Source organism: Sesamum indicum, linkage group LG11 (assembly GCF_000512975.1).
Source record: "Sesamum indicum cultivar Zhongzhi No. 13 linkage group LG11, S_indicum_v1.0, whole genome shotgun sequence".
Lineage (NCBI taxonomy): Eukaryota > Viridiplantae > Streptophyta > Magnoliopsida > Lamiales > Pedaliaceae > Sesamum > Sesamum indicum.
In genome coordinates, this window is record NC_026155.1 from 9,238,754 (window position 1) to 9,253,482 (window position 14,729).

At 34.6% G+C, this 14,729-nt stretch overlaps 2 protein-coding genes across 6 annotated transcripts; one reads left to right on the forward strand and one right to left on the reverse strand.

Moving 5' to 3' along the window:
* Nucleotides 6,471-10,175, forward strand: LOC105173686 (subtilisin-like protease SBT1.8). Its single transcript, XM_011095536.2, has 2 exons — nucleotides 6,471-8,182; nucleotides 9,270-10,175. Exons 1-2 carry the CDS (start codon nucleotides 6,613-6,615, stop codon nucleotides 9,929-9,931), a joined length of 2,232 nt encoding a protein of 743 aa, XP_011093838.1. The 5' UTR covers nucleotides 6,471-6,612; the 3' UTR covers nucleotides 9,932-10,175.
* Nucleotides 10,487-13,235, reverse strand: LOC105173685 (guanine nucleotide-binding protein subunit gamma 3-like). Of its 5 annotated transcripts, none has more exons than XM_020698094.1 (6): nucleotides 12,131-13,216; nucleotides 12,040-12,069; nucleotides 11,558-11,610; nucleotides 11,351-11,395; nucleotides 11,221-11,268; nucleotides 10,487-10,865 (listed from the first exon to the last, which is right to left on the reverse strand). In XM_020698094.1, exons 1-6 carry the CDS (start codon nucleotides 12,242-12,244, stop codon nucleotides 10,541-10,543), a joined length of 615 nt encoding a protein of 204 aa, XP_020553753.1. In that variant the 5' UTR covers nucleotides 12,245-13,216; the 3' UTR covers nucleotides 10,487-10,540. The 5 variants fall into 5 exon arrangements, with proteins under 5 accessions (XP_020553753.1, XP_020553754.1, XP_011093835.1 ...); XM_020698095.1 differs by having other exon boundaries at nucleotides 11,221-11,265; nucleotides 12,131-13,209; XM_011095533.2 differs by lacking the exon at nucleotides 12,131-13,216 and having other exon boundaries at nucleotides 11,221-11,265; nucleotides 12,040-12,112.

Here is a 14,729-nt window from a genome sequence, read left to right on the forward strand (position 1 = left end):
AAGAAGTCAAGATCTAAAGAAGAAACAGACAGGGCACAGCAAATAATGACAGAGGAATCAGAAATGTGGGCGTGCGCATTTTATGGCAGATGAGAACGCGTGAAAATTATAGCAAGATTGCGCTGCTCCTGCTAACTGGCGCCACCATCTGCGCTTCAATTCCCACCTTCTCCCACATGTATGTCCATTTGATTTTTGATAAAGTACAAATTATTTTCGAAATATTCATATATATTTCTTTAAAAAATAATTTATTCATTCTTTTTTTAAATAAGCAAGTTACCCTTTTCATCAGGGAGGCAGTCTACTCCTTTTTAGAAAATACAATAGGATAAAATGGTATTTTATTTTTTACGGGGACTTATGCGAACATTTTGAATGACACAGGAACGTAATTTGTAATTTATTCATTTGATTTATTTTTTTTATTAAAATGTATTGGTATTTTTAAATTAATCGACATGCTAATATTACAATGTTCAATAGATCAGCTATTTTAAATCAACCAATACATTCAAAATAAACAAAGAAACCACATACTACATTTTTGTTTTTTTTATAGAAGCTATAGATATAAAATTACGTCAATATTTCAATCAATTGAGTAATTAAGTAATATATCAATTCGATCAATACATTAATATAACTAAATAATATAAAATAAATTACAATAAAATTCTCATAAAGTGGGACAAATATGTACATTTCTAGTGGGACTCGAATATATGATCTCAAATAACAACATCCAACTATTAAAAATAGACTAAATACCAAATTCACAACTTCTCAATCGTAAACAAACCTCGTCTAATTAAACCCCCCCCCCACCCTCCAATTGATGTGTTAAAATTAGATAAGTTTATTTAAATAGTTTTTTATGTTTAATTAATTTGACTGGAGACTCTCAATTATTCTCTAATTTAATACCGAGTTTGTAAAGAATGTCGGTGTGTGTATATATATACCTAATTTTTTTATTATTATTAGACACTAATTTTTATTTTAATTAATAATTATAAATGTTAAAACTAAATAAATTAAGAAAAAAAGAAAAAAAATGTGGGACAAAAAAAGAGTATTCTCCTTTAATAATAAAGTATTGATATACCAGTAGCATGTGGTGGCTTAATTATCATTATATTACTAAAAATTTAAATATAGATAAAAAAAAATATAAAGCCAACAAATCGTAAGTGATCGGGTCGCATTCAAATGGGATCAAGCCTAGATGAGGTTTGAAGCTCTCGTCGTCCGGATTAGATTGTTGGGGATGTCAGGGCATTCTCAGAGAAAGAAACTCTAATGATCAAATTTGTAGAATGTCGGGACACTAAAAGATTTGGATCGTTTTTAGTAAATACGTAATATATGTTCTGCTCTTATTTTTGCTCATTATATGATCTTGGTGTGGCTTTCCTGGATGTTTCCACATGGCAACACATCAAGGGTTTATAATTCAGATTGGATCGATTAGGACACGATCCACATAAAAATTAATTGATAGATCTCGTTCTATTTCAATGTTTGTCTCAATTATGAGGGTATTTTAACATTTTTACATGTTATTCCTAATCAATATGGATTATATCATATCAACATGATATAAATATTAATATGATATAGTAATGATTACACTGTCCTCTCATGAGAGTTGGTATAATTATACGTAAATCTTTTGTAATTTAGAAAATTACATATTATATTCTTAATATTTATTTTCACCTAATAAATAATTTTTTTATTTTTTAAAATATAACGAATTTGTTATATTTACTATTATTTAATTTATTATTAATTTACTATAAATCAATCAAATTTTAATTTTTGTGTTTCTGAGTTCCGGTCAAAGATAGCATCAAGCCAAATATATCTGTTGCTGTTGATGAAAGTACTCTCTGAATGTTGTCTTTCCCAATGAGTGAGCAGAGAAGAGGATATCTGATAGTGCCATAAATGCCCTTGCCGGACTTCTTTTTCAACAACTTATGCCACTACTCTCTTTTCCCATTTGTCCTGAGATATATGAAACGGAGTTGTAATTTGTGAGCCCCTCATTAATTATTTTTGCATATTTTTAATTTTAATTTATGATTTGGATCGCAGATCATTAGCTATCTTGCTTTCTCAAAAAAGTTTGAAACATGAGAAAATAGAACAGATTGTTAGGTTTGTTGGAAGGTCCCTAATTAAAACTCTCCGATACTTAAATCAGTGAAGGAGTTCGAGATAGAATAAACGATCTAAATGCAATATCAAGCGATCTGATATGGATTCAGTGTAATAATATTTTACCATAAATGTGCTGCAAATGGGGTATTTATAGTGTGTGGATGGTCCGGGTATTTATAGTGTGTGGATGGTCCACTTGCCTGTCCAAATAGTCCGCTTGCGTGATGGCATGTAGATCAATGACTTCCGCAATGGGTCATTTGTGTTGGGTTGCGGATGCAGGAGGTGCCCTTTGCTTTTTGCAAAATTACAAGTACATCACCTCAAAGGACGTTAGTATAATGTACATTAGATAGTTTTTGTGTAAACTTTTACTCTAAAATAAAAATGCATTTGTAATTACAACTACAATATCAAAGAATGTTATTACGATTTTCTAAAATGTAAGAGTTGTTTGTTTGTTTGGGCTTAATCTCATGAGTTGTTGATACAACTTAACAAAATTGTAAATAATCCCGATATGCAATCTGCATAACTAAACTCTTCATCTTATAAATAAGGAACTTGGGGAAAATGGAATGCTATTTTTCTGAGTGAAATATTAATTAAAAAAAAAAAGGAATGCAATATATATCGTTTTGCTCAAACTTGTGTCCATCCCTTGACTTTGTAAATTGCTACTTCTTCTGTCTCATCATGCATCATGCTTCAATTGTCTTGAATCAGGAGCTCTGTCGCCACAATTCCTTCATTTATTATACACTATTATTTATTACACGCTGTTTTTGTGTACATATAATAAATAATTATTTATATTTTTAAATATACTATAAATAAAAATAAAATATATAAATTGATATATCATATTTTAAACAAATAAATAAAAATAAACTAATTTAGTAATATTATCAACATAAAAAAAAATTTGGTATCGGTGTTTCACAAATTATCATTTGTGAGTGAAAATTTCATATTAGTATAGATATATAGATCAAAAAAAGAATTTAAATAGGGGTAATTAAAAATACATAAGGATATTTTTTATAGTTCAAAAAATTAGTGATGCGATATAATAACTGTTATTTGTGAATAAAAATAGATTTTTATTATTCTGACATCTCAATAAGTCATATCACAAAGTAAACATAGTTTAAATTATTTATAGGAACACTTAAAAATTATCCATCGACACAACCCTCATATCAGTGCATCAATAAAATTAAATTCAAAATTATCTATTTAAAAGGGGGGGGCGCGCTCCATGCAACAAAGTGTTTGGTTTTTTCGTTTTTTCTTTTTTTTTTCCGAGTACAATGGGAATGGGGGTTGTGAACACCTAGATTTGAACACAAGTTCTTCTCTTTTTTTGAGAAGAGTGACGACAACTTAATTAATTAGTTGATAGCATTTTAAATTTAATTTTATGTTCTTCTTCTTCTTAGGAAAAAATTATTTCACATTTAATTAATCAATTACCGGTAAATATTAATATTAAATATATTTATTTGTTAATATCAACAAATTTAATGAATTTTGACTAATTAAGGGACTTATTTGTTAGATGTCGAGGTTGTAGGCCGCAATGGGGCGGTGGGAGCGAGGCCACAAGCAGGAGTTGAGGGTGGGAATGATGGTAGGATTGGGAAGAAGGAATAATTTAAAAAAAATAATTTAATAATTAATATATTTTTTAATAAATAAATTATTTATTTTACTAATTCTAATATAATTTATATAAACTACATAAATTATTTTGAATTATTATCTATTAGTTATAATATCGAACAACTTTGTGAGTATAATATTCAATATTTGAAGTATTTTGAGATGTTTGTGATATCTTTTGGTCTATCGCTCTCAAGCTAAAGTGACAAAAAATAAAAATAAAAATATTGTGTAAATAGGTTAGAAGTGCTTGTAGGTTATTTACATGTATAAATAGGCAGAAAGTATTTATTGGCGCCATTTTTTCCCTCCAAGAAGCTGAATAAACGCTTGAACGACTTTTTTTTTTTTTTGGATCCTCACCATTGACTAACGGTTTCGTAAAAACTTAAATAAACAGTTAGGGTTTTGATACCAAAATTATTGAGCCCGTTGATCAGGACTAAAAATGATAATGGCCCTTTCTAATAAAATCAAAAGTGAGATTTGGCTTATGTAAATTAACAAGAAATTGAGCACATATAATTAATAGATTGCGTGTGATTAAAGTACCACGAACTCAATATTTATCGGCAATAACTTTTGGAATCAGATCTGAATTTAGATCCAGACTCCCATAATTCCACCTATATCCAATCCATTGACAACTCATGTTTTTAGAAATTCAACGACATTTTGAATGATTTGTCATAATTATAAATAACTTTTAATTATTTTAAAAAATTATAAATATTTTTTGGAATTAATAATTGTTTAACAAATACATCTTATGATGAGCTATCATAAGAGGTATTTGTCAGATGATCATTAATTTTTAAAAAATATTTGTAATTTTTCAAACAATGAAGAGAATTTTATAACTATGACAAATTTGAGGGAAGACCATTGTAATTTACTATATTTTTCTTTTCGGATAATTACACTCTCCTTCTCTGAAATTTGGTATAATGACACATAAACTCCTATAATTTGAGAAATTGCATCTAGTACCGCTGAAGTTTGCTTCCGCCTAACGAATAAGTTTCTCGGTTGATTAAAACTCATCAAATTTGCTGATATTAATAATAAAAAAAATGAATGAAAATTGATGTTTACCCTCGACTAACGTATTACTAGCTTATTACATGTCAAATAATTTTTTTTCGACTAAACTTCCCTTATATCGGTGAAGATATACTTCTTCTCATATATTAAAGCGTGAAAATATACAAGACTAATTTGATCATAAAAATATTTATTTGACATGTAATACATCAGTAATAAGTCAATTGAATGTAAAATATAGATTTTTTTAATTTATTTTATTAATATCAATAAATTTGATAAGATTTAATTAACGGGATACTTATTTGTTAAATCGAAGCAAACTTTAAGAGTATCAGATATAATTTTTTGAATTATAAAATGGTGACATGTAATTATATCAAATTTAAAAAGAGAAAGAGCCTAATTTCCCTTTTCTATTTGAATGAAGTGACCAAATACGTCATTTATAATGAAGTGCTTCATTACCAAACTCATACAAATAAGTGGAGCTTAAACTAAAGTTAGAGCAAATTCAACTTTTTAATTATAAAAATATCAATTATTTTGGCACACTCTACGTATGTGTACAGTATAAAGTATAAAATAGAAATATCCTAATTCAAACGTATTTCTATCGTATCATGTCTTTTTATACACAAAAAAAAAAGACGGTGTATTTTATTAAATTAAGCAATATATTAATTTGCTTAATATAATAAAGAACAACAAAAATAAATTACGATAAAATTCATATAAATAAATAAATATGTGACTTCAATTTTGACCACTGAACTAAAAAATTCTTGGAAATGAACTGTCAAAATATATATAAATTCAAAGAATTTCAAGTACGAGAAGTTTACACTATTCATAAAATTATGTTTTAATTCAAAAAGTTTATATGGGAAATATAGAATATTTGGTGTATGTCAAAAAGTTGCCGTAATCTCATTTTAAATAATTATTTTATAAACATTACGAATTTAATTGTGATACTGAAATAATCATCGTGATACTAAATTTAAGATAATACAGAAACTCAAATCTTACTGTCATTTGAATTAATAACATTAATTTATGCATTTAAATTAAAATATTGACTTAATACATAAATAATTTAGATCATGATAAATACATTCAAATAAAATAAAAAAATATTAAATTATAATAGTAAATTAATATAAATAGAAAAGAATCGTTATTTATCGTATATACACAGAAATGACGTGCTATAACGATTAGTATAATATAAATATTAAGTGTAAACTTAGGAGTGAAGACCAATATAATTCGGTGATTAAGGTTAAGACTGTGTCTCATAATTAAATTTAAAATTATATTAAATCTCATTAAATATGTGAATAAAATTTATCTTAATTTATATAAATTATTAAGTTGAAATATTTTTGTCAGGACCAGTTATTAAAAAAGAAGAAGGGGGGGGGGGGGGGGGGGGGGGGGGGGGGGGGGGGGGGGCAGTGGAGCACTGGGCTAGGCACGTAGGCAGAACGAGCGGTAACGAACACTGAGTGAGGGTGGCATTTTTCGTAATAAATAGAAATCCGGAGCCTTGTTAATAGCATGTTCCCTTTTAAAATCCGACAACCTACAGCCCATTCCCTTCCATCCACTGACAGTCTCACCCGACTGTCTCCTTCATTCTCCACTCCTCCGATTCCTATTCCTATTCTTATACATAACATTTTCTTTTTTCTTTCTTGTTGATTTTTGATACTTTCAAGCTCTGCAACAATGGGGTTGCCCTATGTCGTCTGCCTCTGCGCCGCCGTCTTTCTTCTCCACTCATCTCTCTTCCCGGTATCTGCCAAGAAAACTTACATTGTCCAAATGAACCACCAACAGAAGCCGCCATCCTACGCCACACACGGCCAATGGTACTCCGACCACTTGCAGACGCTCACTTCCGCCGCCCCCGAGTCCATCCTATACACCTATGGTTCGGCCTACAATGGCTTTGCTGCCGCTTTGTCCGATGAGGAGGTTGAGTCCCTCCGCCAATCTGACTCCGTGCTCGATGTATACGAGGACCCAGTCTACACCCTTCACACCACCCGCACTCCTGAGTTTCTGGGCCTTGATACCGAGCTTGCCCCGTCGGTCGGGCACAGCCTGCAAGAACTGAATCAGGCCTCTCAGGAGGTGATAATTGGGGTTTTGGACACCGGGGTCTGGCCTGAATCTAAGTCTTTCAGCGATAAGGACATGGCTGATGTGCCTGCCCGGTGGCAAGGCGAGTGTGAGGCTGCCGATGATTTCGATCCCAAAATTCATTGCAACAAGAAGTTAATAGGTGCCCGATTCTTCTCCAGGGGATACAACATGGCATCCGGGTCGAATGAGTCCGAATCCCCACGCGATAGCGATGGACACGGCACGCATACGGCGAGCACTGCCGCGGGGGCTCAAGTGGAGAACGCCAGCCTCTTAGGCTACGCCAGTGGGAATGCCCGAGGAATGGCAACCCATGCCCGATTGGCAACTTACAGAGTTTGCTGGAAATCCGGCTGTCTTGGGTCCGATATACTAGCGGCAATGGATCGTGCAATTCAAGATGGTGTCGATGTCTTGTCCCTATCTCTGGGTGGTGGATCTGCCCCTTATGCTCGTGATCCCATCGCTGTCGGAGCTTATGGCGGACCTGCTAAATCTTCACTCGCAAATGTCGCTCCATGGATAATGACTGTTGGTGCTGGCACAATCGACAGAGACTTCCCTGCCTTCGCTACTCTCGGCAATGGCCAGAAATATGCTGGGGTCTCGTTGTACAGTGGAGCAGGCATGGGGAGCAGGTCAGTGGAATTGGTATACAATCAAGGCGGCAACAGTTCTAGCAATTTATGCTTAGCCGGTTCGCTTGATCCCGCCATTGTGCGTGGAAAAGTTGTATTGTGTGACAGAGGGATCAGCGCGAGGGTGGAGAAGGGTGCGGTGGTGAGGGACGCTGGTGGGGTAGGGATGATTTTGGCGAACACGGCCGCCAGCGGCGAGGAATTGGTAGCGGACAGCCACCTGTTGCCTGCGGTGGCCGTAGGGAGAAAAGTAGGTGACATGATAAGGCAGTACGTGAAGACGACCCAGAACCCGACGGCAGTATTGAGCTTCGGAGGGACGGTGGTGAACGTGAAGCCGTCGCCGGTGGTGGCGGCGTTCAGCTCGAGAGGGCCGAACACGGTGACGCCACAGATCTTGAAGCCGGACGTGATCGGGCCAGGTGTGAATATCTTGGCAGCATGGTCGCAGGATGTGGGGCCCACTGGCCTCGAGAAGGACACCCGCAAGACTCAGTTCAATATCATGTCAGGTAACCCTCCAATTCTAAATAACGGCTATATTTCAATTATTCCATTTCCTGATGCTCAACTCATCTTTATTACATAGATATATAATCATTTGTTGTGAGTCAATAAGTCAAATTTAGTCCAAATTTTAGGAAACACGAACGCAATTAACGCTTACGCTTCTCGTTCTGCGGGTATTAATTAATTGCCTATAGAGAAGTGAAAACTACTAACATGTGTTAAAAAAAAAATATTACAAGTTTTGATCTCACCCGAACTAAATTGGTTCAAATTCTGTCAAATTCAATTAAATTTAATCAATGTACATATTTCAATTGAAAATAGCCTTTTCTTTATCTTTTGAAGATAAAGGTGGAAGGACTTCTCTAAGGTAGTGACGAATTGTTCTGTTTCATTACATTTATGATCAAAATAAGGATGCTAACAGCAGCATGCCTCCTTTTGATCTACTTTATGGATTTGGGCATGCTTGAAAAGATTGTGGTGGGGTGCCCTTTTTTCTTTCTATCCTGTTATATTTTTTGTTCTCGTCCTATCTTGAGTAAAAGACTAGTACCGATTGCGGTACCGGCAAGATTGGATTTGAATTATGTAATTGATATATAATTAAAAAAAATCAATCAAAACATAGCACGAATAATTATATCTGCCCTATAATAGGGTCTTAATTTGAATATGCTATAATGATGAATAAACCATTGAACCTACCCTTTGAATTTTTGCCTTTGTTGCTTTATGGTGCATGATGATGTGTTCCACATAGAATAATGAATACTAGCGCAGAAACAGGATTCCCAGTTCTTTCTCCCAAGATTTCGATTTGAATTGTTTAATGAACTAAATTGGATAGTATCCTTTGCAAATGTTAGTGGGTAGGACAGGACCTACAGGAAAGTATCTTAATCATAGAGCAGAATGAGCTGTAAAAGAACACTCCCAACAGTAACAAAATGTTGGATTTTGAAAAGGACATTTCTTGTTGGTCGTTTTCTGACAAAAAGGTCCTGAATAGACCATGCTTTGCCTAATCTTTGAAAATGCACCTTCTTGTTTCTCTATTCACTACTCCATGTTTGATGATATTTCCAGGTACATCAATGTCCTGCCCACATATTAGTGGTTTAGCAGCTTTGTTGAAGGCAGCACATCCGGAGTGGAGCCCGAGCGCAATCAAGTCAGCATTGATGACAACGGCCTACACGCTCGATAACACCAACTCGCCTCTTAAGGACGCTGCTGACTACTCGATTTCGACCCCGTGGGCTCATGGAGCAGGCCATGTTGATCCCCAGAAAGCACTCTCTCCTGGACTTGTATATGATGCCAAGCCTGAAGATTACATCGCTTTCCTTTGCTCTTTGGACTACACCATGGAGATGATACAGGCTATCGTGAAGCACCCAAACGTCACTTGTGCTGCAAAATTCCGTGATCCTGGCCAGCTCAACTATCCGTCGTTCTCTGTGGTGTTTGGGAAGTCTAGGGTTGTGCGGTACACCCGAAGGCTGACCAACGTGGGTGCTGCAGGATCCGTTTACCGAGTTTCTGTGGAAGCACCCCCTAATGTGGTGGTGAGCGTGAAACCCTCAAACCTTGTTTTCAGAAATGTTGGGGATAGGCAACGGTATACAGTTACTTTTGTCTCACAAAAGGGCGTAGATCCATTGCATAATGGATTTGGCTCCATCACTTGGAAGAATGAGCAACATCAAGTGAGAAGCCCCGTCGCGTTCTCGTGGAGTAGGCAGTAACCAACCAATGCACTGTTAGGCTTCAACTTTCTGAACTTCAGTCATTACAGGTAGTGACCAAATGACTATTTGCAATGTTTGACAGTGTTTTATACAAGTGTGGTGAGAAAAGTAGAGGACTATATGTCCTCAAAGAATGGTGTCTGTGTGTTAGTGATGTTAATGTAGTGGAACTAGGCATGTGGCATGCCAGAACTGGCCTGCTGTTTTATTTAATGGGAGTTTAACTACATTTCTGCCCAAACAGAAATAAGTCCCTTCTTTCTGGAAATCAACCTAAAATTTCAACTGATTACAGCCGGAACCTTGACCAGCGCTTAGTTGAGGTCGGCCTACTACATCAATCTGAAAAAAGGGAGCAGTGGCTGGAGAAAGGCCACTGTGAGCCATGAATGATCAGTGTTAGTCTTATGGCAATTGGAAAAATCTGGTTCGTTCCGCCGCGGAGCTTTGTTATCAGACTATCTAAATTGTTATATCAACTTATTTTCAGCATCCTATCTCAGCAAAGTGGTAGGATTTTCGAAGTTCGAGCGGGCAAAGCTTTACATGCATATACTTGATTATGGCAAGTGAAGATTCACCCGAAAAAATAACTCAAAAGTTATACTAATAACAAAAGAGGCAAGAGTTGCAGCAGCTTTTGGTACAACATGAGCACATATTTCCCTCAAGGCACTTAACATTACACACACACCTTGTGCTGGGGCAAGTTAAGCAGGAAGGACACTTGGGTATGCAGCAAGTCCAGCTGCACGTAGGCTTGTTAGAGCATCGGCTGCTGCAGCAGAAGCAATGGTTGCATTTAGGCGTCGGGCAGCCCTTGCATGGGTTGCTGCAACTGCATGTAGTGCAGTCATGGGACCGTGTCCTCTCAAGATGAGACTGGCAACAGCAACAGCAAATTGAGGAAACGTTGAAACAGGATGCTCCGCTGCACCAAAAGACAATGCATGTTATGCAATGGAAGTATATATTTGACCACAAACGGTTTTAACTTAATTGGGATGACACCATAAGTCTAAGGAAACTCTGTAGTATGTCTCAAGACTAGAACCTCCTGAAATTTGAGCATGTTACAAGCATCGATCATTGAAAATTTCACTAACACCTTCCTGATCATGTTTTGTATTACAAATTCTTCTTTGGCCATTAGTTCTTCAAGAAGAATCCATAACATAAACTCGTTTCCCCATAAGAGCAGAATTTATCCCTCAACTCACTGCTTCTCTCATCTTAGTTCCTAGAAACTCAGTGAAAATGAGTAAAAAAAAGAGTTCATCGAGTACCAGAGCCATTTCCAGAGGCAACATGATCTGCGAATCTTCTTGGTTCTGCTTTTAAGGACAAGAAAATAGAGGTAAGAAAAATGACGGCACCCACAGCGTAACAGATAGAACAATCAGCGATGTTTCTTACACAGGTATAAGAGGATCTGCATTGCACGTCACGAACTCTGCAAGCCTGCAATGATGTTGAAATATTCATTTAGACACAAACTAAGTAAGAAAGATAGATACATGATTTGCATGAATCTATATCGAAGTCATTGTATATGTTCTTTCTAATTATATTCGATAGATACTGAGGTATCCAAATTTATTACATCCTGAAAAGTAAACATACTCTTTACAGGGTCTTGAAGCTGGTTGAAGGCCTGCAATAGATTTCAATTCTTCCTGCTTACAGCAATGCTCGATGGAGTTATCACAACTTTATTTCAACTCAAAATACATGTTTAACCGCATGAATATAACAGGGCAAGAAACAGTCACAAGAATATGAATCCTTGGTAATCAGCCAGATAGGGATAAGCCCTTGTTGGAAGTTTGAAATCATCAATCTTCACAAGAAAATTGCTTGATGGAAGTGGTACCAACATATAAATTCAAGTTGCTCAACACAATACCGAATTTCAAACAAAAATTGGCCAAATCATGTCCAAAAAACAACGGCCTTTATCCAGATGTTTAAGTGTAGACTTTAAAATTTTCAAGTACACCTGAACTAAAAGATAAAGTATTTAAACAAGAACAGTATTGAGACATATACAATTTGCACATAAAGTTGCCAGCATTATTGAACTTAATCGAGACTCTTAACCTCACCTCAAGAAAACCAATTTCCCTCTCCAGCATCTGAACTTTGGCCATTTCACGGCGCTTCCTGTACAAATCAGCATACTCCCCTCTCCAGCACCTGAACCTTGGCCATTTCACGGCGCTTCCTGTACAAATCAGCATACTCCGGCGGCGACTTAGGCCGCGGCAGTGGCAATGATGGCGGTGAACCATTGCCCTTTAAACCAGTCATCTCTCCAAGATTTTCTACCTCCTAAATTTCAAAGTGTGAACATGCTGTATCCACACAACCAAACTGGCACTAGAATAGTGCCATAATTCAAGAACTTATTCAGTCTACCAGTATAACATAATAAGCAACATATACCCCGGATATATATATATATATATATATATATATGAGAGAGAGAGAGAGAGAGAGAGAGAGAGAGAGAGAGAGAGAGAGATGGGTTAGGTATGGGATTGAAGAAACGAAAATGTTAGAAACGGAGGAAATAATTACTGAGGCTTCTGAGTCTTGGGAAACTACAGAGGGACCTGACCCTTCTGTCACACAACTACTATCACCAGAACCATTCCCAGAAAAATCAAATATACCAGCGTTACTGTTTCACCTATACACCCACAACAACCACATTACGCGCAGAACAAATAAATAAAGCCTGCATGGTTTTAATGAAGAAACTGCAAAGATTCAAACTTTCAGAAAAGATAATCACAGTCCACGATTTCTCCACCGCCACAAATAGTAAAAAGTGGGCTACAATGGCAGTACACCCCCCCGACAAGGGACTTCTTTTACAACAACGACTACGATGCTAATACAACGAAGGTTGTAAAATGGCAGCAAAGTAAAAGAAAAAGAACAGAGTGGGCACTCCACTCTCACGCAGTGGAGCTTGTTTGTGCGTGTAAATAGTGCGGATTTCAATGGTGTTGCAGGTGGTGGCAGGGGGGGTAGGAGCGGCGAAGAGCTCGACGCCGCAGCAGAGCACACGTGACTGATGTGTGGGATGTAGAGATGAAAATGAAAACAGTGAGTTGTTCAATTCAAGGGTACTATCATCCTCGTTTATCACAGTATTGGGCAAAAATTTTTGGGTAGATTTTGCTTTCGGCGTATACGCTGTGAAGGCATCGAGACAGGTTCTTGTTTTGGGGAGAACAATGAATGCAGAATGCCTCTTGTTGTTAGCAAATGTTTTGTCTCAATTTTGATTAAATATTCCCAACTGACACAATCTTGAAACTAGAGTTAATTTTATTTTAGATTATTTTACAGTATAATTCTGTATAATTTGTCATTGACAACTAATGATGTAATGTTTTTTCATTTTAAAAGTAGACAATTCTGAGTATGTTTAGTATTTTATTTGATATATATATACATATTATATAATGATATATATATATACTATTTATATAAAATTAATATTAGTATTTTTATATTAAGTAACAAATATAAATATAGTATTAATTTACTTAAAAAAATTGAATTTATGTATTTTGTAGTTTAGTGATTTCACATTTTTCCAAAAACTAACCTAAGAAATAATGTTAGTTGCAGTCCCATAGCTTAGGTCATGCTTATTTTTAATCTCAATGATTACAAAAACCTTATTTTAAGGACAATATCTTATATTTTTTCACTTTTAGTACTGTTGTTAAATAATTGAGTAAATGGCCACGTGAGACTCACGTGAGCCGTGGTCATTAAATGAGTGTTTTGAAGGGAAAAGAGGAATGTGCCTCTCACATGAAATTTTACTGTTCCATAATTTAGCTCTTATTCACTTTTGGTTCCAACAATTATAAGATTTTCATTTTAAGATCAACAACTTATGATATTTCTCACTTTTCGTCTTGTTGTTAAACATTTGATAAGTTAATAAATATCTTGTTGTTAAATATTTTAACTAAGTGGCATTGATAGTAAATATCTTTAATATCAATGGTTTCATAAGTTAATTATTTTTTAGTAGTAATTATTGATTACATTTCACATATATTATATGTTAAATAATATATAATACAAATAATTTTAAAAAAAAACAATTAAATCATTTCAATTAATGGTTATTTAATTTATGGACCAAATTAATTTTTCTACTGATGCTTTCTTTTTTTATATAGTTGTTGAAGTATAAAAAGCTTAAACAACACTAGTATGTTAAATAATTTAAACAATGCTACGGGTTAAATAATATTTGGAAAAATAGAAAATAAATATTTATATCACATTAAAATATAAAGAAATAATTGATTATATATTAATTGTATCATATTGAATATAAAATAATAGATATTCTTAAAATATATTTAACTAAAAGTAATATGTAAATTGTATTTTTAATTTTTTTCCATACTTATTCCTAAATTACTGAATCATATTTTATTCTTTTCTAAAGGTCATATTTATTTTCTGTTTATTAGATTTATTTATATATAAATAAAGTTTAGTTAAAAGAAAAGGAAAGAAAAGAAAAAAAGGAAAGAGAAAAGAAAGAAGAAAAGAAAGAGAGATAAGAAGGCTGACGGACATAAAAGAAGAGAGAGAAAAGAATAATAAATAATTAAAAATATTTAAAATTAAATTTGCACACCTAGTGCAGGTGTGCAAATTACAAAACCAAACATAGGCTATGATTTTATTCTAATATTGGACAACAAATTAGAGTAAGATCGGATGAAATAATATAGCAATATCAAGGAAAATA